This window comes from Oryx dammah, unplaced genomic scaffold, assembly GCF_014754425.2.
Source record: "Oryx dammah isolate SB20612 unplaced genomic scaffold, SCBI_Odam_1.1 HiC_scaffold_13, whole genome shotgun sequence".
In the NCBI taxonomy this organism is placed as follows: domain Eukaryota; kingdom Metazoa; phylum Chordata; class Mammalia; order Artiodactyla; family Bovidae; genus Oryx; species Oryx dammah.
Genome location: NW_024070197.1, coordinates 5,517,985 through 5,544,089, shown reverse-complemented (window position 1 = coordinate 5,544,089; position 26,105 = coordinate 5,517,985). Strand labels below are relative to the sequence as shown.

At 43.8% G+C, this 26,105-nt stretch overlaps 2 protein-coding genes and 1 long non-coding RNA gene across 3 annotated transcripts in view; 1 reads left to right on the top strand and 2 right to left on the bottom strand.

Moving 5' to 3' along the window:
• LOC120872091 overlaps window positions 1–25,033 on the bottom strand; it is a 36,730-nt gene extending 11,697 nt beyond the window's left edge. Inside the window, exons 1-3 of the long non-coding RNA XR_005723171.1 lie at window positions 24,681–25,033; window positions 23,728–23,897; window positions 6,117–6,243 (exon numbers count right to left, since the gene is read on the bottom strand). This is a non-coding gene — a long non-coding RNA (uncharacterized LOC120872091). The remainder of the gene's footprint in view (window positions 1–6,116; window positions 6,244–23,727; window positions 23,898–24,680) is intronic.
• The window catches only part of LOC120871946 (zinc finger protein 420-like), a 719,570-nt gene that overhangs the window by 87,288 nt on the left and 606,177 nt on the right, over window positions 1–26,105 (bottom strand). The window lies entirely within an intron of this gene.
• On the top strand, window positions 16,835–17,205 carry LOC120872053 (glutaredoxin-1-like). Its single transcript, XM_040252205.1, has one exon. It carries the CDS (start codon window positions 16,835–16,837, stop codon window positions 17,153–17,155), a length of 321 nt encoding a protein of 106 aa, XP_040108139.1. The 3' UTR covers window positions 17,156–17,205.

Sequence of the window (26,105 nt, the reverse complement as noted above, 5' to 3'; positions counted from 1 at the left end):
GAAAAGGCTCTGTATCTTTAAGATGTTTTTAAGCTTTGTGCCTCCTGTGGTTGGGGGGCTGTGAGCAATTCACAAGCTTTAAGAGGTCCTGGGGAACCTGTTAGGCAAGCTCGAGAGTTATCAGAGAGGGTTTAACTGAAACATCCCTTTCAAATGCAGAAGACTAAAGCCCTGGGTTGACCTTTTCCAGAGAATATCAGAAGAGTGGAAAAGCAGGCAGATTCTTATTTTGGGGGGTACATGCTCAGGAAATACCAGGGGAAAACCTGTGGTCTGATTAGCCTTGCCATCAGAGCTCTGCCGTATGACCTTGTCATGGGTGGAATTCCTCACGCTGGCTCCCAGCAACCTAAGCTACTCCATTTGGTTAAAAGAAAAACTCCATTTTGTAAGGTTCCAGGAAAAGAGCCTTTGGAAATCCCCTGACCTCACCTCACTGCCCATGAGCCAATCGGACCCCAGACCAAAATCTCCTGACTTAACTTCAGGAACTTGTGGTATACCTAGAAAATAGGGACCAATCAACAACCAACACACAACCCTTCAAAAGAAAGTGACCAATCAGATGTCCCCCTACCTAGAAATCCTTTTTTTCCATGTATACTCCCTATATAAGCAATGTAATCCAAAACCCGGGGCTCCTCCCTATAGCCGCTGCATCGGTAACAGTGGGAGCCACAGCTCGAGCTTGGTAGTAAAAACTCTCTTGCTTTTGCATCGGATTTCGGCTCCCAGGTGGTCGTTGGGAGATTTCGCGACTTGGGCATAATATTTGGGGGCTCATCCAGGATCTCCCACCGGCTTCCAGAGACAATTCTCTTGGGAACGAAATGTAAAATAACAACATACAAGATGTAATGTAGATGAGACATGTGACAATAAGCATGACAGGAAGTAAATATATCTTTTAAGCAAAAGTAACCTTTGAGGCAAACTCCCTGTGGTCCAGGAGTTAGGACGATGTGCTTCCAATGTAGGGGGCACAGATTCTATCCATGAATGGGGAACTAAGAACCAGAATGCCATGTGGCACAGCAATAATAATAATAATAATAACTTCTAATTTTTTCTGTAAAACACACAAGAGTCTATGAGACCTAACAGCACTAATTACCACAGGAGGGGAACAAGGGGAAGTAAACCCCTTTGAAATAGCTCATCACATGCTACCCAAAGTCAAGCAACAAAATTGACAGGAGTCAAATGACAGACTGTTGCAGAACATATAAAGACCTTGCCTTTGGGACCTCTTTGCTTGGAGTCCAACTTCCATGAAACCTCTCTCTTAAAAAAAAAAAAAAAAATCACTTTGTTCATTTAGAAACAGCCATCTGTAGGTCAGAAGTACTTTGCATTTTCCTTAATAAAATGTAATTTTGAGGTAGGAGTTGGAAGGGCTACAGGTTGGACATCTACAATCATCTACCCTCCACTTGCATGCCCTGAGTAAGAGATAGGTGGGCTCGGTTAAGGAATTTACAGCCAACAAAAACAGAGTAAACAGGCAGTTTGTCTCTTAGCTCAAGGGAACAATCATGGCAAGGACAAAGAAAGGGAAAAACCCTGTCTGATAAAGGAGACGATACACAAGTGCAGAAAGGCGCCTTGGAGTTAAAAGTCAGAGGATCAGTCCAGGCCATAATGAGTTTTGCTCCTCTGAGAAGCCTTTACTTCAAGATCCAGGGTGTGCCTGTGTACCAAAGGGGAGGGTCCTGAGACAAATTAACCAGGCGGGACAAAGCAAGGTGATTGGCCCACATTTCTCATACCTTTCTTACTAAAAACACACGTCTTACTTTCCTTAAGCAATCATGAGCTGTCCGTTATATTAGCATTTTGTAGACAGGTGAACATAAATACCAGTGATAATGTCTAAGAATATTTGCTTTCTTATAGAGAACATCTCAGGGTGGCACCAAATGTATTCATTAATAGTCCAAATCTCTTTAGTTTGTCTGTAAGAGGAAATGAGTTTTCAGTAATCTGTGTTTTAGAATCTTATTTTATTTGGAAATGACCTAGATAGCCAACAAACTTTCATCACTTAGTTTAGCACAACCCTAGAAATTCAGGTTATTCAAATCTGGGGAGATTATTTTAGACAGACATTTCTAAAGTATAATCACTCCTAACAGAGTTTATCTAAAAGCCCCAATCGCATTTGCATTCTTTCCTTAAAAGTTTCTTCACTCGAGTTACTTTTAAGTGTTGACAAACTTACTTAACATTAAACCTAGGTACAATAAAAGTATTAGACAATGTTGAAGACACAAGACATGTCTTAATTAGATTAGCAAACAAACATTAATACTAGATATTTAATATTGAATACTTCCCAGTTCACGTGAACCTGAAATTCATTTAGGTTAATTTCTCTTGTAATTGTTTGATTTGTAAGTGCTTACTTTTTTTTTTTTAACAAACAATTGAATTAGAGCTCATTTACAAATTCACCTCAGCAATATTATCCAAAAACAAAGACACACACTGAGACAAACATAAATGCAGATCAACAGACATGAGAGCTCTCATACTTTCCTGCTTGAGATTTAAAATGTCTCTTTCACCATTTTCTTCCCACCACCCACCCCGTGGTTTAAAATTCTAATTTGCCCAAGACTGAAATCCCTGGAAAAATGGGTTACGTACTTCAAGGACATGGCTATGCAGGGTCGCTTCAGTCCTGTCCAACCCCCTGCAACCCCGTGGACTCTAGCCCACCAGGCTCCTCTGTCCTGGGACTCTCCAGGCAAGAATACTGGAGTGGGTTCCATTCACTCCTCCAGGGGATCTTCCCTACCCAGGGATCAAATCCACGTCTCCTGTGTCTCCCCCAGGGGCTGGCAGGTTCTTTACCACTAGAGTCATCTGGGAAGCCCTGGCAAAGGTTAACTTTCAGCTTTTTTTTTGGCAAGTCTTTTTAACAAGCTTGCTGTTTTTAATTCCACATGTAAAAAGAACCAGTTTTGCACTTTCAAAGAAAAAAAAAATCACCTTAACCAGTTTTCTCCAGAGTCTAAACAATATGGCTATCCTGTATCAAACAAGTTATCTTTCCTTTCTATAGTCATAGATTTATGGCTAAAATACAGATCAAATAGTGCTCAAATTGACTGTGATAACAGGGCCAGAAGGACTGATAAAAATCTTGGAACGTCCCTCCAAGGAGATGGGGATCTTTCATCAGAAGAATCTAAAGGGGTAAACAAACTTGCTAGAGTAGGGGAACCTGGGCTCCCCTTCTCCGCTCAGAGACTGGGGCAGTTAGAAGGGACCAGCTGATGGAGAGGGAGACAGAGGGGCTGGGAGGGCTGTAAGGCCACAACAGGACAAAGAATGGAGAGAGAAAGGGCAGTGGGGGACACTGTTGGAGCTGTGGGCCGGCTAAAGAGAGTCGACTTAAAAACTGAAGATTTGATCAGCCAAAATATAATGTGACATTGTAATATGGATAATCATCTTCACAAATCACATAGTTCTTTTTTCAGTTGTAATATCTCTTTAGACAGTTTTAAGTTACCTTTATTTACCTCATGGTAGGCAGAGAGGAGGATCCAGGAGCCAACTTGGATGGCGCTAAGCCTGGGGTTGGTTGGCAAGGGCCCCTGCAAAGGCTGAACAATCTCAAGATTTGTCCCCTATCTTATCTATGGTGCTGCAAGACTCACACTCACAGGAGACAGTCAGGACATTCACACTCAGGGCAGTTTCCATGCAGGTTAGAAGCAAGGTCAGAGGAATGCACTGCTTTGTCTTGAAGCCTAAACAACACTATGTATTTAATTTCCCTAACCCTGGTAAGAGAAAACCCAAGGAAGATGGTAGATGTTACAAGAGGGCATCAGAGGGCAGACACACTGAAACCATACTCACAGAAAACTAGTCAATCTAATCACACTAGGACCACAGCCTTGTCTAACTCAATGAAACTAAACCATGCCCATGGGGCAATCCAAGATGGGCAGGTCATGGAGGACAGGTCTGACAGAATGTGGTCCACTGGAGAAGGGAATGGGAAACCACTTCAATATTCTTGCCTTGAGAACCCCATGAACAGTATGAAAAGGCAAAATGATAGGATAGTGAAAGAGGAACTCCCCAGGTCAGTAGATGCCCAATATGCTACTGGAGATCAATGGAGAAATAACTCCAGAAAGAATGAAGGGATGGAGCCAAAGCAAAAACAATATCCAGCTGTGGATGTGACTGGTGATAGAAGCAAGGTCCAATGCTATAAAAGCAATATTGCATAGGAACCCGGCATGTCAGGTCCATGAATCAAGGCAAATTGGACGTGGTCAAACAAGAGATGGCAAGGGTGAACGTCGACATTCTAGGAATCAGCGAACTAAAATGGACTGGAATGGGTGAATTTAACTCAGATGGCCATTATATCTACTACTGCGGGAAGGAATCCCTCAGAAGAAATGGAGTAGCCATCATGGTCAACAAAAGAATCCGAAATGCAGTACTTGGATGCAATCTCAAAAATGACAGAATGATCTCTGTTCGTTTCGAAGGCAAACCATCCAATATCATGGTAATCTAAGTCTATGCCCCAACCAGTAACGCTGAAGAAGCTGACTTTGAACGGTTCTATGAAGACCTACAAGACCTTTTAGAACTAACATCCCAAAATGATGTCCTTTTCATTACAGGGGACTGGAATGCAAAAGTAGGACGTCAAGAAACACCTGGAGTAACAGGCAAATTTGGCCTTGGAATGCAGAATGAAGCAGGGCAAAGACTAATAGAGTTTTGACAAAAAAATGCACTGGTCATAGCAAACACCCTCTTCCAACAACACAAGAGAAGACTCTACACATGAACATCACCAGATGGTCAACACTGAAATCAGATTGATTATACTCTTTGCAGCCAAAGATGGAGAAGCTCTATACAGTCAACAAAAACAAGACCAGGAGCTGACTGTGGCTCAGATCATGAACTCCTTAATACCAAATTCAGACTGAAATTGAAGAAAGTAGGGAAAACCGCTAGACCATTCAGGTATGACCTAAATCAAATCCCTTATGATTATACAGTGGAAGTGAGAAACAGATTTAAGGGCCTAGATCTGATAGATAGAGTGCCTGATGAACTATGGAATGAGGTTCATGACACTGTACAGGAGACAGGGATTAAGACCATCCCCTTGGAAAAGAAATGCAAAAAAGCAAAATGGCTGTCTGGGGAGGCCTTACAAATAGCTGTGAAAAGAAGAGAAGCAGAAAGCAAAGGAGAAAAGGAAAGATATAAGCATCTGAATGCAGAGTTCCATAGAGTAGCAAGGAGAGATAAGAAAGCCTTCTTCAGTGATCAATGCAAAGAAATAGAGGAAAACAGCAGAATGGGAAAGACTAGAGATCTCTTCAAGAAAATTAGAGATACCAAGGGAACAATTCATGCAAAGATGGGCTAGATAAAGGACAGAAATAGTATGGACCTAACAGAAGCAGAAGATATTAAGAAGAGGTGGCAAGTATACACAGAAGAACTGTACAAAAAAGATCTTCATGACCCGGATAATCACGATGGTGTGATTACTCATCTAGAGCCAAACATCCTGGAATGTGAAGTCAAGTGAGCCTTAGAAAACATCACTACAAACAAACCTAGTGGGGATGATGGAATTCCAGTTTCAAATCCTGAAAGATGATGCTGTGAAAGTGCTGCACTCAATATGCCAGCAAATTTGGAAAACTCAGCAGTGGCCACAGAACTGGAAAAGGTCAGTTTTCATTCCAATCGCAAAGAAAGGCAATACCAAAGAATGCTCAAACTACTGCACAATTGCATTCATCTCACACGCTAGTAAAGTAATGTTCAAAATTCTCCAAGTCAGGGCTAGAAAACAGGCAACTGGATATTTCAAATTTGAAATCAGCTTTATAAACACTCGAGCTGTGGAGAAACTCCTTGTGTATCACACAGTGGGCAGTTCACCTGAAGGAAAGACAAGTTTAAACTCCTGATACCAACCATGAAGCTTTACATGTATGAGTCAACAAGCTTTTGAGCTTAGTCAAGAAAAACAGGGGATCTCAAAAGGTACAGAGGGAGCATGCAGAGGTACCCCAGGGCAGAGCCCTACTTCAGGGGGAAGTGATCCTCACCCACAGATAGCAGGTTCCTGAGGGTCTCCACCATCACATCCTTGTACAAGATCCTCTGGGCAGGGTCCAGGCATTCCCACTCCTCAGCAGTGAAATCTAGGAACACATCCTTGAAGCTCAACTGTGCCTGAAATGAAAACACATTCCACCAATGGGCCCTGAGGAGGATTCTTAGTTTCACACAAAATGAGAAGAGGTGAGAGGGGTAAAGCTCAACTCAGTTGAAGTAATATTCTGATAAATCCATTAAAAGCTGCTTGAAGCAAACTGTTGGTCTCTAATCTAATTTACAATTTCCTCTTTTTCCCTAAGATTATGACATCCTGCAATCAACATGTGTTTGTCATGTATGTGGAAAATACATGAAAAATACGCAAATTAAAACCAGCACTGGGTTGTCTATGCAGAAGTGTTCCATTCAACACACTGAATGACATAGTGTCCTATCTAGATGAGTTACAGCAAGACTGGTGTCTTCAGACAACAAAGTCCACAGTGACTTTAAAAGAACACACATTGTGCTGATGATGACACCATCACACTGACGACAGGTCTTTCAGCACGTCCTACACACTAAGCATTACTCTGAAGACTTCACACGGATGAACTTGTCATCAACAAAACAGCACGTTAGAGAAAGATCTCGTCCACCTTACTGGGGAGAAAAATCTTTCACTCTAAGAAATCACTCAGATCAAACCGGTAAGAAATGCGGCAACAGCACCTGAGCTCAGGTGGTTGGGAGAGACAACTGAACCTAAAGAATCAACCAGTTAACTAGCAGAGAAGGAAAGTGCATCCACAGAGAGTTCCCTGAGAATACCTAAAACAAGTTCAAGGCAGCTGAAATACAATAGAACAGCATAAATGGTCACGATACAGGGTCACACCCTCTCCCATCGCAAACCTCACCACGTCAATCCTCTGACTACAGTTTACACCATTCATGTGATGATGCAGAAAAACCAGCGCCATGAAATACACTAAAGAGACAACTGAAACTGCTACAAAGCAAACACCATTATTCATGAGAGGATGTTTTTGTAATAAAATCATGGAGTTACATATCCATGCATTCATGCATGCATGTGTAAACACACAATTGATTGAAACAAGAGTTGTCTTTTTTTCTTTCATTCTATCAAATTTCATTCAGCATCAACTTTGTGCCTCAAACCTGAAATACACTGAACATGATGGAGCTTACAGTCTAGCAGCCAGCCAGCCAATTTCATCCACAATTTTAATGTAACTACTGAAATAAGTGCTCTGACACAGGCTTGGTGCTAAGACAAGATTAAACAGAAAGTCCTAAGCTACATTGAGAAATAAGACAAGGTCTCTGTGAGGAAGAAACACTTAGGATTGGCAAGGTGGGAAATGGAAGAGTGTTGCAAGCAGAGAGAACAGCCTGAGTGCCAGCTCTGAGGCAGGAAGATATTTACTGAACAGAAAGTCAGCCAGTGTGACTGGGACACAGGGAATATACATGGGGTGATGCCAGGCAGAGGCTAATTTATGCAAGATCTATGGACTTAGGACTTCATTCCAAAAGCTACTGGAAGTTACTGAAGAATCTGCAGAAGGAAAGCTAGACACTTAGATTTGTTTTTCAGAACTCAATCTGCTGCGTGTGGAAGTTGTTCTTTACCTGCTTACTCATGTCAGACTCTTTGCAACCCCGCTGAGGGCAGCCCGCCAGCTCCTCTATCCATGGAATTCTCCAGGCAAGAATACTGAGTGGGTTCCCATTCTCTTCTTTATTTTACTTATTCATTCAGTCACTTTGTCAACATTCTATTTCTTTTTCAAGCTCATTTATTTTGCTTATGTTGGGTCTTTGCTGTGAGTGGGCTTTCTCTAGTTGCAGCTGCAGTGCCCGGGCTTCTCCTTGCAGTGGCTTCTCTTGTTTTGGAGCACAGGCTCTAGAGAGTGCGGGCTTCTGTAGTAACGGCTCCCGGGCTCTAGGGAACAGGCTCAGTAGTTGTGGCCCACGGGCTTGGCTGCTCTGAGGCATCTTCCGGGACCTGGGATGGAACCCGTGCACGCTACATTGGCAGGCACATTGTTAGACACTGTACTACCAGGGAACTCCTCAACATTATCTTATTCTAGTTCAAAAATAATAAAAAGTAATACAAGCAGAAAATAACATACAGATTTCTTCCAATCTTTATGAAATACCTGTATTTAAAAATATGTGGGCCTCCCTATGGGTAAGTGGTAAAGAATCCACTGGGCAATGCAAGAGATGTGAGTTGTTGCCTGGTCAGAGATCCCACGTGCTCAGGGGCAACTAAGCCCATGAGTCTCAATTTCTGAGCCAGAGCTGTAGAGCCCAGATGGTGAATCTACTGAAGCCAGCATGCTCTAGAGCCTGGGCTGCAAGACAGGAGAAGCCACCACAATGAGAAGCTGCGCACCGCAACCAGAGAGTGGCCACCACTCGCCAGATCTAGGGAAAAGACCCTCAAGCAATGAAGTCAGAGTACAGGAAATAACTATATTTTAAAAATCATAATGTGATTTTTATAATTAATTTTAGGTATGTACTTATTAACAACATCAAAAATTTATTATTTTATTCCATTAAGAAAATACTGAATCAAAATTAGTAAAGTTGGAGAATTCCCTCATTGTTCAGTGGTTAAGATCCCTCACTTCCACTGCAGGGTTTCAGGTTCGATCCCTACTTAGTGAACTAAGACCCCAAAGCTGCATCATGTGGTCAAAAAAGAAAGAAAAAACAAGTAGTAAACCTGATTTTACAGTTTAAATTAGATGATGTAACGAAATACTCCCTAGCCCTGACATCTCTTTCTGAATGTTCTGTTCCATCCCAAACACTTAAGTTTTCAAGGAGGTGCTCATTTAGTTTTAAATGTACTGTAAAAAAGTCAGAACTGATTTCCCCTCATTGGCCTCTTTGGCAGATTTTACCATGTACTGTACATGTTAATACCTGAGGTCCACCTACAGCTTCTTTACCCTGGTTAACAGAGAGCAGACAGCGCATCCATGGGGCCCTAAGCAACCCCTGCTGGCCAACAGCACCAAGACCCTGTCTCCAACCCGTGAGTGAGAAGCCCTGCCCAGGACGGCACCCAGGGGAGCTTCCTCACAAGGTCAGGTCACCAGGTCATGGGGAGACAGGATCTAAGTGGAGAAAACAGGCCCTGAGGGAAGGCCCCGGGTGAGTGTGGGTGTACAAGAGTCAGACAGGATATTTCAGAGTCAGACACGATTAGCGATTGCCCAGAGAAGGGCAATTCAGAAAGGACAGACAGAGAATCCACTGAGAATATGACCTTACCAGAGAAAGAGCCATGCCTGATGCCTGTTCTTTCCTCTTCTGGGCTTCTTCATCCATGAGTCTTCACAGTTCTATCATGAAAGAGGAAAGCATGCTGTTTAATGCTTAGGGTTGGAGAAGGCAATGGCACCCCACTCCAGTACTCTTGCCTGGAGAATCCCATGGACAGAGGAGCCTGGTGGGCTGCAGTCCATGGGGTCGCTAAGAGTCAGACACGACTGAGCGACTTCACTTTCACTTTTCACTTTCATTCACTGGAGAAGGCAATGGCAACCCACTCCAGTGTTCTTGCCTGGAGAATCCCAGGGACCGGGGAGCCTGGTGGGCTGCCGTCTATGGGGTCACACAGAGTCGGACACGACTGAAGTGACTTAGCAAAGCAAATGCTTAGGGTCAACTCACCTCCTTCCTCAGCCCCAACCACACACACAGGGAAGCCCTCACCATGAGGAACAGACAGTCCCCTGTGGCCACTGTCTCAGGAGGGACTCAGGACGGTCAACTCCCGCACAGAGTCCAACATGGGACTTTCCCACACTTTCCCGCGGATCACACTCCCCTGCTGGTGAGGCCTCATGCACACAGCAGCAGGGGGCACCTCCGCTCACCCCACGATCCCCTTCAGGTCACACAGCAGGCCCTGGTCCAGCCCCACTCAGAGCAGAGCGCCCTTCCCTCTCCCAGGGCCTGATCTCAGGCTCAGAAGTGGAGGCTAAGAGCCCTGGTGCTCAATCCAGGATCCAGATCGGAATTATCTGCGGCTCTGTGCGCATTCCTAGAGCGAGGCCCCACATGAGAACCTGAGGAGTCTGTCTGATGAGGGAGGGGTACAAAACACGCCCGGATCCCCAACACATACTTTTCAGTAACAGCATAGCAGGCAGATTCTTTACCAGCTGGACTACGTAGCTCAGAACAAGTTCCAAATCTGGAAGAGCATCACATAAGGCCTGACTGTTTATTTGTAGCTAGACCCAGAGCCTCAGTGTTTCATACTGCAGTGTCTATTAAGTCTTTTATCTCAGTTATAGAGTTAATCTGTTTTTTAGTTTTGTTAGTATCATTTGGTCATAAGGGTGGCTTCCTTGTCCCTCAAGAATCAGAGTGGAGCCTAATTTAACTAGGAAATCCCTTGAGTTAAAAGAGAGGTGAGTGCTTGCTTCGGCAGCACATATATTAAAAAAATAATAATAATAAATAAATAAATAAATAAAAGAGAGGTGACAGGCACAGAAATCGATGTAGAAACCACGGGCCATTGTTGGAGCACGAAGGGGGTTCCTGGAAAGCGGGCCCTGTGTTGGTGTTGATGTTCCCATTATGTATTTTTTATGGCTGTTAAAATTTCCAGCCCTTCAGGTTAAGATGGAAAGGACTGCGCTGGTGTCGAGGAATTCCATCCCGGCCCCCGCTTCAGTGACCCCTGGAGCTTCAGCACTAGTTATACACACGGTGCTGTAGGCAGAGCCACTTGTGACCTCGGGGCCCCTCAGTGTGGGGAAACCATCCAAGGCCGAGGGGCCCCATGGATCTCAGGTGTCTGGGGCATTCCCTCCTCCTGTTCCCTGGCTGTCTATAAAAGGGCGAGTCCACCACAGTCTCTCCTCCAGTGCCCTTCTGTTCACACAGGGCATCCTGGGTTGGTCTGGGTACCTGTGGGCCTTGTGGTCCACCATGGCCAGCTTGGCCTGAAAAGGCTGACCTCCCCTCTGGTGGTTTCTGAGTGGACAAAGCTACAATCATCATTTCCGCCCTTTGTGTATTTCTCTGAGAGCGTTCAGCCTTTTCAACCATGTCCCTATTACAGAAAACTGAATAAGCCACTTGGAGCAAATTGCTCATAGGCATCTGAGGACTAGCAGTTGCTTTTTTGAATCTCACTCCTGATGTCTGTGGCAGGGTGGGCTATGAAATGCATAGCCAAAAGGGCCTGTCCCTTGAGGGAGAATGGATCCACACTCCTATGTATATATTTTGTCTATGCTCTGTCTTTGTTGCTGTGTGGGCTTTTCTCAGCATGGGCTTCTCACTGCAGCGGCTTCTCTTGTTTCAGAGCACAGGCTCTAGGGTCTGGGCTTCAGTAGTTTCAGCTCCCGGGCTTAATTGCTCCATGACACATGGGGTCTCCCTGGATTAGAGATAGAGCCCATGTGCCCTGCATTGGCACGTGGATTCTTTCCCAGTGAGCCACCAGAAAAGCCCCTGCTATATTTTTTGAAGCTTCTATCAACCTCTCTTGAAATGCTTTCTGATTTTCAACTCACCTCTGTTGTACTACCTGCACTTTTCCATAACTGACAGGTTTTACTACAAGTGTTTTCAGAACCTCTGTTAGACAATCATGTAGCCATGGACCTGCCTCAGGGACAGCGGCAGTGTCCTGCCCCTCACGTGGCCTTGTTGGGCTCGGGCTGCCACTGGGTCAGCACAGACCCTAGCTGCCTGTGGGAGAGTAAAGTCTGCAAATCTCCCTTTGGATGAGCTCAAAAGATCTCATTAACTGGGTAAACTCCACCCTGGAAAGTTCAGGGTTCTCAGAAAAATGTATCAATTTGTCTTCTGCTGACTTATGGACAAGGAGATGGACAAGGAGAAAGGGGGAGAAAGATGGACACGGAGGAAGGGGCTTCTCACAGAGGCAGAGCCATGGGGCAGTTGATCTGTAACTTACACACTGCAGGTGCTGTCTGGCCTGAGATTTCGCCCTTGGGTAACTCGGGGTACAGAGAAGGAGCTCCTGAATATAGTGGGCAGTCTCCTCACCCTTGGGTCCCCTTGACTCTGGGCTAGTGGCCTTGGCAGGAGCAGCAGCTGAGACAGTCCTTGCCATTCCCATCCCTCAAGCAGTCGTTAGCTACCCAGAAGTTACGTTCTTGTGTCGCACTTCACTGTGCAGTTTAATCAGGATTTGTGCTTACAGCTTTAGACGTTATCCCTTCCGAGTAGTCTCTCAGCCAGGTGTGAATGGCTGAGAAATTGTCCCAAAGGAATAATACAGAGTGTGTCCAGTGGCATTGACAGAGAGCTTTCAGGAACTGGTCTGGCTGCAAATTGGAAGTAAAGGGTCAGGGGAGGAGGGTAAATCCTGGAAGCTGATTCCCTTCAGTATCCTTGTGCAGGATGTTTAGAATATCTCATAAGAGGCATTTATCCAGGCTGGACACAGTCCTTTAAATGATGTCTTATTTTTTTCCTAGGACATATAATCCCCTGGTTATAGATTATGGGCATCTGATCTGCATCCAAAGATAGCTTACACTGCTGAGCTTCAGATCCAAGCCTAGAATATCTTCCTAACAACTCAATTAAACATTACAAGAATATGACAAAAGTGCTATTTAAAAGGTGAGTTTTAGACAGTAGATACTGATCTCAGCCAAACTAAAATTTAATATCTATTAAAACATAATTCCTTTCTTCTTAAATCACCCTCATTTGTCCTAAACGTAGCCAAGTTAAGATTAATTTGTTTGTATAATGAGTCTGGTTGATTGATAACATAGGCTTGTAAAATTTGTCCAGGAAAGTGAGTGTCTTGATCACTAAAAATTGTACAAAGTACAGCGCAAATGAAAAACACATTTCAAAAATATTTATTTATTTTATTTTGGCTATGCTGGGTCTGCACTGCTGCTCGGACTCTCTATTTGCAGCAAGCAGGGGTTACTGTTTGCTGAGGTGCACTGGCTTCTCACTGCGGCGGCTTCTCCTCTGCAGAGCATGGACTCTAGGGGGCGTGGGCTTCAGTAGTTGTGGCTTCCAGGCTTTAGAGCACAGCCTTGGTAGTTGGGTCGCATGGGCTTAGTTGCTCCACAGCATGGGGTATCTTCCCAGATCAGGGATTGAACCCACGTCTCCTGCATTGGTAAGGGGATTCTTTACTGCTGAGCTGCCAGGAGAGCCCATGAGTTAATTTTCTTGCTGACAAACTTTACAACAAATGTACTTACTGACTTTGAGTAAACCTGGGTACCAGAAAAACATTGTGCTTAATAGTGATGTGTCTAAATGACATGTCTCTATTAAATAACAAGCAAACAACAAACTTTAATGCCAGATGCTAATTTAATACTAAATGTTTCTTGGGTCATATGAATCCAAAATCCATTTAGCTTAGTTTCTGTTATATTTAGAAGTGTTTATTTTGTAAGCACTTTTTAGAAAGACAGTTAAATAGAGCTCACCTACAAATTAACCTGAACAATACATATATCCCAATAGAGATCTCACAGTTTCACTTTAAAACTTAGTCATAAAACAGGCATTGTAATGCAAAACTTACCAGCTTAGAGATATTTGAGGACTTCTCTGCTGGTCCAGTAACTAAGACTCCATGCTTCCAATGCAGTGGGCCCAGGTTCCATTCCTGGACGGGAAACTAAATCCCACTTGCCACAGCTAAGAGTCATTGCAGCCAAATAAATAATAAATAAGTATTTATTTTTTAAAAATACATAAATAACAAGTAGACGAACCTAAATTTATAGACTTGAGTTTTAACAGGGTTAGACTTAGAACATAGGAGAAAAATCCCCAAATTAAGAAGAATGTCAACTTTCAGATCCTGTGAGCAGCACTCAGACAGTAAAATTTCTTCCTTCTCACATACCATCCACCCTGTCTCCTGCGCTAGCAACAAGATCCTTTCTGTGTCTCTAGACATCTATACCATATTTCTATGGCAGCCTGTGCTGATTGAAAAAAAAAAAAAAAAGATAGGACACTTGTGAGGCTTACAAGAAGAGGGGGAGAGGGTGCCACCCAGAGTAATTAGTGGGCTGCAATTTTATAATAAAAGGAGAAGTGGGGAGTGGGAGAGTGTCCTTAACTCTCTCTTCCGCTTCCTCTTCTTGAGTTGTTGTTCAGTTGCTCAAGTTGTGTCCAACTCTTTGTGACCCCATGGACTGCAGCACACCAGGCTCCCCTGTCCTTCACCATCTCCTGGAGCTTGCTCAAACTCATGACCATTGAGTCAGTGACACCATCCAACCATCTCATCCTCTGCCCCCTTCTCCTCCTGCCTTCAATCTTTCCCAGCATCAGGGTCTTTTCTAACGAGTCACTTCTTTGCACCAGGTGGCCAAAACATTGATGCTTCAGCTTCAGTCCTTCCAATGAATATTCCAGGTTGATCTGCTTTAGGCTTGACTGGTTTGATCTCCTTGCCATCCTAGGGACTCTCAAGAGTCTTCTCAAAAGCATCAATTCTACAACACTCAGCCTTCTTTATGGCCCAACTCTCACATCTATACATGACTACTGGAAACACCATAGCTTTGACTAGACAGACCTTTGTGGGCAAAGTAATGTCTCTGCTTTTTAATATGCTGTCTAGGTTGGTCATACTTTTTCTTCCAAGGAGCAACTGTCTTTTAATTTCATGGCTGCAGTCACCTTCTGCAGTGATTTTGGAGCCCTCCACCCTCAAAAAAAAGTCACTGTTTCCAGTGTTTCCCCATCTATTTGCCATAAAGTGATGGGACTGGATGCCATGATCTTAGTTTTTTGAATGTTCAATTTTAAGCCAGATTTTTCACTCTCCTATTTCACTTCAGTTCCTCTTCACTTTCTGCCATAAGGGTGCTGTCATCTGCATATCTGAGGTTATTGATATTTCTCCTGGCAATCTTGATCTCAGCTGGTGCATCATCCAGCCTGGCATTTTGCATGATGTACTCTGAAGCTAAGTTAAATAAGCAGAGTGACAATATACAGCCTTGATGTACTTCTTTGTACTCCATTCCCAATTTGGAACCAGTCCATTGTTCCATGTTTGGTTCTAACTGTTGCTTCTTGACCTGCATACAGGTTTCTCAGGAAGCAGGTAAGGTGGTCTGGTATTCCCATCTCTTTAAGAATTTTCCAAAATTTGTTGTGATCCACACAGTAAAAGGCTGTAGAGTAGTCAATGACACAGAAGTAGATGTTTTTCTGACATTCTCTTGCTTTATAGATGTTAGAAATCTGATCTCTGGTTCCTCTGCCTTTTCTAAATCCAGCTTGAATGTCAGGAAGTTCTTAGTTCATGTACTGCTGAAGCCTAGCTTGGAGAATTTTGAGCATTACTTTGCTAGCATCAAGACTATGAAAAGGCAAGATATGACACTGAAAGATGAACTCCCCAGGATGGTAGATGCCCCGTGTGCTACTGGAGGAAAGCAGAGAAATAGCTCCAAAAGGTGTGAAGAGGCTGAGCCAAAGCAAAAACAACGCCCAGTTATGGATGTCTCTGGTGGTGAAGGTAAAGTCTGAAGCTGTGAAGAACAGTATTGTGTAGGAACCTGGAATGTTATGTCCATGAATCAAGGTAAATTGGAAGTGGTCAAACAGGAGATGGCAAGAGTGAACATCAACTTTCTAGGAATCAGTGACCTAAGATGGACCAGAATGGGTGAATTTAATTCAGATGACCATTATATTTACTACTGTGGGCAAGAATCCCTTAGAAGAAATGGAGTAGCTATCATAGTCAACAAAAGAGTCCAAAATGTAGTACTTGGATGCAATCTCAAAAACTACAGAAGGATCTCTGTTCATTTCCAAGGCAAACCATTCAATATCACAGTAATCCAAGTCTATGCCTCAGCCACTAATGACAAAGAAACTGAAGTTGAACAGTTCTATGAAGACTTACAGATTTCATAGAACTAATACCAAAAAAAGATGTCCTTTTCATCATAGGGAACTGGAATGCAAAAGTAGGAAGTCAGGAGATACCTGGAGTAACAGGCAAGTTTGGCCTTGGAGTACAGAATGAAGCAGGGCAAAGCTAACGATTTTGTTAAGAGGACGCACTGGTCATAGCAAACGCCTGTCAACTACAAAGTGGCATTGACCAAGAGCACTGCCAGTGACTGAACAACAAAGGCATTTGCCGTCTGCCTCTATGGAGAGTGAACCCCATGCTCCTATAGCTGTTGCCTTTCAACAGCTGTGGAGTGAGGCACTCCACGCTCCAGGGAATCCTGTGAGATGGGTCTTTAGACAATTGGATTTTTTTTTTTTTAATGTTTTTAGGAACAGATTTTATGGTCTCTATCATTGCATCTCCTCCTGTCTAGAGAAGCACTAAATCCCTTTATGGTGACACCATATCCTCATGACTAACAAAAAACCTTTTGTAAAATAAGTGCTTCATGGTATTGAACTTCCCATTCACCAAAACCTTATATATTGACCTTCCCCACTGCTGCTTTGAAGCAGTCTCTCAGAGCTATCTGAGATGCTGCCTCCCAGGCTACAGTCCTCATTTTGCCCTCATTTTGTTTGGTGCCATCCTAAAATGTTCTCTCTAAGAAAGCAAAGGTTTTGGAAATTATCACTGGTATTTATGCTCACCAATCTATAAAATGCTAACATAAAAGTCAGTTCTTGGCACTTAAGGTGTCCTCCCAGGAGAGGCAGCATGGCTCAAGCATTTGTGAACAGCAAGATCCAGTCTGGGAAGGTGGTCGTGTTCATCAACCCAACCTGCCCCTACTGCAGAAGGACTCAGGAGCTCCTCAGTCAACTGCCCTTCAAACAAGGGCTTCTGGAATTTGTCGATATCACAGCCAACGGCAACACCACTGAGATACAAGATTACTTGCAACAGCTCACAGGAGCCAGAACGGTACCTCGGGTATTCATCGGTAAAGAGTGCATAGGTGGATGCACCGATCTAGTAAATATTCATGAGAGAGGGGAGTTGTTGACACGGATAAAGCAAATCGGAGCTCTGCAATAATTACAGAGCAGATCCAGGCTGATATTCCCCTTGAAGACTGGATGGCGTTCCGATAATGACACCAGTTCCTGGAGGATGGACCTGGGGCAACTTTATCCAGTCACAGCAACTGTTTACTTAAAATTCGGAAATATGTTCACCTCAATAAAAAGGGCGGGCACTTTGGGAGGCCAAAAACAACTTCTTTTGACTCACTATTAAAAATGGACCAACTTGCCAAAAAAAAAAAAGAGTCAATTCTTGGTTACTTAAGGAAAGTAGGAAGTGTGTTTTCAGTAAAGAAGGTATGAGGAATGGAATTGCATTTTGTAAAGGGAAAAGGAAGTAAGCCTGACTTACAGGTGGCTTTTTAGGATGGAAGAACACAGTAATGGGTACAGAAAGCGATAAGGTTTGTGAAAAGTGAACCATAAGAAGTGAGTTTTGTACATGGTTTAAAATAACTGTAAAATAAATTTAATTAAGTTTGCCTTTTAAACAAAGGAAAACTTATTTAGCTTTGAATTTTGCTTTTCCATCTGTGGCAAAACTTGAATTTAGCTTTTCTGTCAGTTAAGGTGACACCTTTTCTTCAGATGGTGAACTGCCTTTGATAACAGATCTAAATTTCTTTATCTCTTAAATGATCTGTTCTGAAATCTTTTATTGTTACTTTAGCTATATGAAAAGCTATTGTTTCACAATGACCTATAATCTTATCTGACTGAGTGTGCTAAACATTTTTGATATTTGTTGACAAAACTTCCTAAGTCATTGTAATGAAGAACTTGATTTCTAGCTAACTTTGGGATGTTTCAGAGGGCCCTGAAACACCCCTAAGAGAGATATTACACTATTTCGGCTCATGTTCTATCAGAATGACATGGGAAGTATTGTCATGTGAGGAAAAAGTCTCGGGTTATATTGTATGTTAAATGTTACTAAATATAGATATCGTAGAAACCACATGGCGCTCCTAAAATTCTGATACACTTGGGTAAAATTTTATCAGGCATAATTCTAATTACTATCTCAAAATTTTGTTGTAGCACTAATCAAGTTTTGCAAAGATACTTGCTCTTCAAGAAGATGTATTTTGGATAAATACCACTTTCTGAACTGGGTAAGGATTTTAATGGAACACCTGATGACTTCACAAAGCTTAACAGAAGGACTGATGAATATGCTTATAACTTTTATGGTTTGTATCTGAAAAATTGCTGGTTAGAATATGTGTTTTCCAGGTGTAGGAAAAAAAACCTCCCCTTGAAACTAATTATGACAGCAATTTGGTAAAATTCTATTTTATACACAAATTGAAACATTTATCTTTTCTCTCTACCTGAACCCTTCTGGAATGTAAAAGTAGGAAGTCAAGAAACACCTGGAGTAACAGGCAAATTTGGCCTTGGAGTACAGAATGAAACAGGGCAAAGGCTAACAGAGTTCTGGCAAGAGAACACACTGGTCATAGCAACACCCTATTCCAACAACACATGAGAAGACTCTACACTTGGACATGACCAGATGGTCAACACTGAAATAAGACTGATTATATCCTTTGCAGCCAATGATGGAGAAGCTCTATATAGTGGCAAAAACAAGACTGGGAGCAGATTATGGATCAGATAATGAATTCCTTATTGCCAAATTCAGACTGAAATTGAAGAAAGTAGGGAAAACCACTAGACCATTCAGGTATGACCTAAACCAAATCCCTTATGACTATACAGTAGAAGTGAGAAATAAATTTAAGGGACTAGATCTGACAGACAGAGTGCCTGGTGAACTATAGATGGGAGTTCATGACATTGTACAGGAGACAGGAATCAAGACCATCCCAAAGAAAAAGAAATGCAAAAAAGCAAAAAGGCTATCTGAGGAGGCCTTAGAAATAGCTGTGAAAAGAAGAGAAGCGAAAAGTAAAGGAGAAAAGGAAAGATATACCCATTTGAATGCAGAGTTCCAAAGAACAGCAAGGAGAGATAAGAAAGCCTACTTCAGTGATCAGTGCAAAGAAATAGAGGAAAACAATAGAATGGGAAAGACTAGAGATGTCTTCAAGAAAATTAGAGGTACCAAGGGAACATTTCATGCAAAGATGGGCTCAATAATGACTGGACTTGAAGCAGTTGATCAAATGTATAGCTCGATATGTGATCAGTGATTGTAATAATATTACTCTAGATATAGGAGTAACTTCCCCTTCCAGATGTTCAAGCTGGATTTAGAAAAGGCAGAGGAACCAGACATCAAAATGCCAACATCTGCTAGATCATCAAAAAAGCAAGCATTCCAGAAAGACATCTACTTCTGCTTTATTGACTATGCCAAAGCCTTTGATTGTGTGGATCACAACATACTGAGGAAAATTCTTAAAAAGATGGGAATACCAGATCACCTGACCTGCCTCCTGAGAAATCTGTATGCAGGTCAAGAAGCAACAGTTAGAACTGGACATGGAACAACAGACTGGTTCCAAATTGGGAAAGGAGCATATCAAGGCTGTCTATTGTCACCCTCCTTATTTAACTTATATGCAGAGTACATGAAGCAAACTGCAGGGCTGGAGGAAGCACAAGCTGGACTCAAGATTGCTGGGAGAAATATCAATAACCTCAGATATGCAGATGACACCACCCTTATGGCAGAAAGTGAAGAACTAAAGAGACTCTTGATGAAAGTGCAAGAGGAGAGTGAAAAGGAGAAAATGAAGATCATGGCATCCGGGCCCATCACTTCATGGCAAATTGTTGGGGAAACAATGGAAACAGTGAGTGACTTTTTTTTGAGGGTGGAGGGCTCCAAAATCACTGCAGATGATGACTGCAGCCATGATATTAAAAGACACTTGCTCCTTGGAAGAAAAGCTGTGACCAACCTATATAGCATATTAGAAAGCAGAGATGTTACTTTATTAAAAAAGATCCATGTATTCAAAGCTATGGTTTTTCCAGTAGTCATGTATGGATGTGAGAGCTGGACTACAAAGAAAGCTGAACACTGAAGCATTGGTGCTTTTGAACTGTAGTGTTGGACAAGACTCTTGAGAGTCCCTTGAGCTGCAAGGAGATCAAATCAGTCGATACTAAAAGAAATCAGCCCTGAATATCTATTGGAAGGACTGATGCTGATGCTGAAATTCCAATACTTTGGCCACCTGATGTGAAGAAGTGACTCATTGGAAAAGGCCCTGATGCTGGGAAAGACTGAAGGCGGGAGGAGAAGGGGACAACAGAGGATGAGATGGTTGGATCGCATCACCGACATGATAGACATGAGTTTGATGAAGTTCTGGGAGTTGGGGATGGACAGGGAGGCCTAGTGTCCTGCAGTCCATGGAGTTGCAAAGTCAAACATGACTGAGTGACTGAATTGAACTCAGATATGGGAAGATGCAACAAGAAGGAATACTTTCCTGGACCATAACTAGAAGACAGGTCTGCAGAGATCTTTGACTATGGAGACCTAGTCCAGTAATAGCACATTGAGTGACCTGTCAGCAAAGCCTTCTTCAGAACTGGGAACGAGCCTTTCCAGCAACGCGAGACAAAATGTTCATGAAATGCCCCCCAAAACACGATCGGATGTATGGCCACAAGAGGGCCATGTCAACTACAAATTTGCACTTATCAGGGGCATTGCCAGCAAGTGAACGGCAAAAGGCATTTACCCCCTGCATCCACAGAGATGGAACCCCATTCTGCTAAAGCTATTGACTTTCAACAGCCCTGGAGGGACTTCAGAGTGGAGCGAGGCACTCTGCTCCAGGGACTCTGATAGGACTGGTCTGTGGATAGTTGGATGTTTTTAGGAACAGACTTATGGTCTCAATCCTTGCATCTCCTCCTATCTAGGGACGCACTAAATCCCTTCATGGTGACATCAGATCCTCATGACTAACAAAAAACCTTTTGTGAAATGAGTGCTTCATTGTATTGAACTTCCCATTTACCAAAACCTTATATATTGAAATTCCCCCACTGCTGCTTTGGAGCAGTCTCTCAGACTATTCTACTGATATGACCGTTTAGCAAATATGACCCTACTTTGGAGGGCATTTCCTGACCATTTGGTCCCGCATTGCTGGAAAGGCTCATTCCCAGTTCTGAAGAAGGTTTTTGCTGATATGCTGCTCAATGTGCTATTACTGGATTAGGGCTTAATAGTCAAAGATCCCTGGACACCTGTCAGAGCTATCTGAGATGCTGCCTCCCTGGCTGCAGTCCTCATTTTCCCCAAATAAAACTTAACTTGCAACTCTCAAGTTGTACATCTTTTTTAGTTGACACATCCTCTTTCGACAACACGAGACGACTCTACACAAGGACATCACCAGATGCTCAATACCGAAATCAGATTGATTATGTTCCTTGCAGCTGAAGATGGGGAAGCTCTATACAGTCAGCAAAAACAAGACCAGGAGCTGACTGTGACTCAGATCATGAACTCCTTACTGCCAAATTCAGACTGAAATTGAAGAAAGTAGGGAAAACCACTAGACACCATTCAGGTATGACCTAAATCAAATCTCTTATGATTACACAGTGGAAGTGACAAATGGTTTCAAAGGATTAGATCTGATAGACAGAATGCCTCAAGAACTATGGACAGAGGCTCATAACATAGTACAGGAGGCAGTGATCAAGACCATCACAAGGAAAAAGAAATGCAAAAAGGCAAAATGGTTGTCTGAGGAGGCCTTACAAATAGCTGAGAAAAGAAGAGGTGTGAAAGGCAAAAGAGAAAAGGAAAGATAAACCCACTTGAATGAAATGTTCCAAAAAATAGCCAGGAGAAATAAGAAAGCCTTCTTAAGTGAACAATGCAAAGAAAGAGAGGAAAGCAATAGAATGGGAAAGACTAGAGATCTCTTCAAGAAAATCAGAGGTACAGAGGACAGAAATGGCATGGACCTAACAGAAGCAGAAGAGATTAAGAAAAGGTGGCAAGAATACACAGAAGAACTATACAAAAAGGATCTTAATGAGCCAGGTAACCATGATGGTGTGATCACTCACCTAGAGGCAGACATCTTGGAATGTGAAGTCAAGTGGGCTTTAGGAAGCATTACTGTGAACAAAGCTAGTGGAGGTGATGGAATTCCAGCTGAGCTATTTCAAATCCTGAAAGATGGTGCTGTGAAAGCGCTGCACTCAATATGCCAGCAAATTTGGAAAACCCAGCAGTGGCCACAAGACTGGAAAATGTGAGTTTTCACTCCAATCCCAAAGAATGTTCAAACTACCACACAATTGCACTCATCTCACCCGCTAGCAAAGTTAAGTTCAAACTTCTTGATTAGAAGTCAGCTTCCATCGTCAGCTCCTCCTCCTCATTGGGCTGGGGAATTTTCTTGTCCTTACATGGTCAAGCTTGGACTCTCATGGCTCAATGGAAATGCACAAAAATTTGGTAAATCATCTCAGATTTCAGCATAATGTCACCCTTTCCTTATATTTTTGTTCTTAGTGCACACAAAGAAGCATGTCCTAGGGGGTCATTAACTTACTGAGCCCACTGGGCAGGATGTGGGGCTCATACCACCGCTGTTTTATTGTTTGGGGGCAGGTCCTGTGCCTTTGCCACATGGTTTTGCTGCTGAGCAAACCTGCTTTCTTGAGTGATCCTTTAACTTACAAAGTCTCCTATACTTTTCTCTTTATTTACAATCCCCTAGTGGGATTAACGATTTAATCACCTACTCTGTCTCTTTTCTCTATCCTTACCAACTTGATTTACTTTAGTCTACTTGCCAGTCTGGTTGACCTAGGTTCCCGTGTTGGGTCCCCATCTGGGGAGGTCTGACAGCAGTCTTTAGTTTGAGGGGCTCGCTGGATGGTCTTCCGCAGGTTAGGCTCCATTAGGAACTTGTGAATCCGTTGTGGCATCTCTCCTGATGTGGGTGCTGTGACAGTGTGGTGTGGCACGGTGTGCAAGAGGGCCTCAGGAGTCAGGACACTTCCACATGCACACGTCTCCCCCGGGTGTGGTGTGGTCCAGAGTGAATCCCCACTCCTTTTCTGGATACACCACCTGGTATTTTGACAAGTTGATCTGTAGTGACCCTCTCATGGCTTGAGAATCGCCTGCCCTTGCTGCCTGCCTTTGCAGCTTGGTCAGCTAACTGGTTGCTTTGGATTATGTGAATTTCACCCTTCTGGTGGCCTGGACAGTGCACTTCGGCCACCAGTGAGGGCTTGTGGAAGGCTTCTCATCGTGACAGGATCTCAAAGCATGTTTTCTTTCTTTATTGTCTGAAGCGAGGAGCCCCCTTCTCTGCAGATGGTCCTGTGAGCAGGCACCGCAGAGAAAGCAGAGCAGGAGCCTCTGTACGTATCACTCACATGCCTTCAGGGAGCAGTAGGGCTCTTGTCAGAGCAGTGACTTCTGCCTCCTGAGCTGCGCTGCCTAGGGGCAGGGCTTTTGCTTCTACCACCTTTTCAAGGGTTAGCACCACAGGACTTCCCTGGTGGTCCAGTGGTTAAGACTCCACTTCCACTGCAGGGAGTGCGGGTTTGATCCCTGGTTGGGGAACTAAGATCTTGTAGGCTGTGTGGCAAAAAAACACACAAAAGGTTTTCACTACATACCGAATACGTCCCCTGCCTTGGTCCACGAAGCTGCTTCCATCCATGAACAGGTCCACCTCCGGCTCAGCCAAGGCTTGTGTGTTGAGCCCGGTCTGCTTGAAGCAGTCATGCTCAGGGGGTTGTGCAGCAACCGTCGGGAGCAGGGACACTGGATTCAGGGCCAAAGTGACCTGAAGTTTTAGAGTGGAATTGCCTGAGAGAACGGCTTGGTACTTCCCCATTCTCCCAGAAGTCAGCCAATAGCCCTTTTGTCCCAGTGAAGAAAGGACATGAATGAAGTGAAAGTCACTCAATCGTGTCCGACTCTTTGCAACCAAATAGACTATACAGTCCATGGAATTCTCCAGGCCAGAATACTGGAGTGGGTAGCCTTCCCCTTCTCCAGGGGACCTTCCCGACCCAGGAATTGAACTGGGGTCTCTTGCATTGCAGGCAAATTCTTTACCAACTGAGCTACCAGGGAAGCCCGAAGAAGGACATGGTGAGAGACGTACACAGTGGTGGGTTGCCCCAGGGTGAACTGCTCGGTTTCCTGAAGTCTGGCACAAGGAGTTGCCACAGCTCGAAGGCTAGGGGGCCACCCTGAACACTCTGTTTTAGTTGAGAAGTAAGTAGTGGGCCGAGGGATGTTCCCCGGAGCTTGAATTAATACGTGAGACTCAGGCCTTGTCTCTCATGGACCTACAGTGTGCAAGGTTTAAGTCTGCTAGTTCCAAAGCTGGAGCCGAGACTAACCTTGTTTTTATCATTTCCCAGGCTGTTTGATGCTCTCTTGTCGAAGTAAGAGCTCAAGATATGTTCTTTTAAAGCCTGAATTCGAGATCCTAATTCGACAGAATCCTGCCTTTCCCAGAAGCCCCTCAGCTCTGTGTGTCTTGGGAGTTCCCAAGCCGGCAGTTGCCTATTTTCTGTTAGGCAGAGGATGAAACCCAGGTACATGACTTGTTACTTACATACTTGAGCCTTCTTCTGGGAGCCGTTCCATCCACAATTGGCCAAGTTCAGGGTTCTTATGGTATTTTTCAGACACTTTGTTTGCTGTGAGCAAGTCATCCACACACATTGGAGTAAGAGCCCAAGCCAACATTTCCCCAAACAAGGTAGGGGAAATCTTCAGTCCCTGAGGCAACACTGTCCAGCAGTCCTGTTGGACTCCCTGTGTTTCTGGGTCCTGCCACCAGAAAGCAGACAGCTGCAGTGGTTCTTCTGCAGTAGGAATGCAGGGAAAAGTATGCTTCAAGTCCAGAACTGAGAACCAGCAGTATTGTCCCACAGTAGTTGTGAGCAGAACATATATGGATTACTTACTACAGGCTACAAATCTTAGGCTGTCTCACAAATGGCCCACAAATGGACAATGATTCGTACACTGCTGAGTTCGGCTCTTTGGGAGGATAGGAGTTTTATACCAGAATCTACAAGGTTTAATTAGTCCCAGTTAAGCCAACTTTTCAATAATTGTCTGAATTATCTTTGGGGTCTCTTGCCTCAGAAGGTATTGTTTTAAATTAGGTGTATCAGTGTCTTTTTTTTTTTTTTTGGCTATCCCACACAGTTTGCAGGATCCTAAGTTCCCTCACCAGGAACTGAACCCGGGCCACTGCAGCAAAAGTGCCAACTTGTAACCACTGACCCACCAGGGAATCCCTCCAGTATCCCTAATAACAGGATTTGTATTGGCCACGTGTTTGTCGGCCTTCCCTGCGGTGCTGTCAGTCCACACTTCCTGCCTCACCTTTTTGTATACTTGAGGGGGAATCAGTCTCCTTCTCCAGAGTGTCCACAAACACCATCTGCCTGCTTACCGGGTGCCCTGACAGGATGCAGAGGTCAAGCTGTTCTGGTAAAAAATCATTTGTGCATTTAATTTACAGAAGAGGGATTGGACATGTTGGCATATATAAGAAACTGTGTTTCAGGTTGAGGTCCCCTAATCGGCATTGCAGAGGTTGTAAGAAAGAACCGCTTTGCACTTCTCCAGAAACTCCTGTGACCGGGATGGACTGAGTTGTTCTCTGCGCCATCTTGGTATCTACCAGAGTATGCAGCACTGTAGCTATCAGAGAGGGTCAGTCAGCCTGTCCCCTCTGTCACAGGTACCCGGGGCTCCTGGGGCATCATCAGAGTGTTCATCTCTTTCTACTGCAGTGACAGGCTCCTGTCTGTTACTGTTTTCCTTCTTACTCCTTAGCCAAGGACAGTCTGTTTTCCAGTGCCCTCCTTACACTAAGCGCATTGTTCCCTCCCCCACGGTGCCTCACCTCTCCTCAGGTTACTCGTGCTCTGGGAATCCACTGCTGCTACCAGGTAATGTGGCTTTCAGTCTTGCATCTTCTTGCTTCTTTTGTTGTCCCCTGTTGTTGAACACTTTTAAAGCA

Excerpts from the sequence above, each read along its gene's own strand:
- LOC120872053 (XM_040252205.1), top strand. The coding sequence starts at position 16,835 with ATGGCTCAAGCATTTGTGAACAGCAAGATCCAGTCTGGGAAGGTGGTC.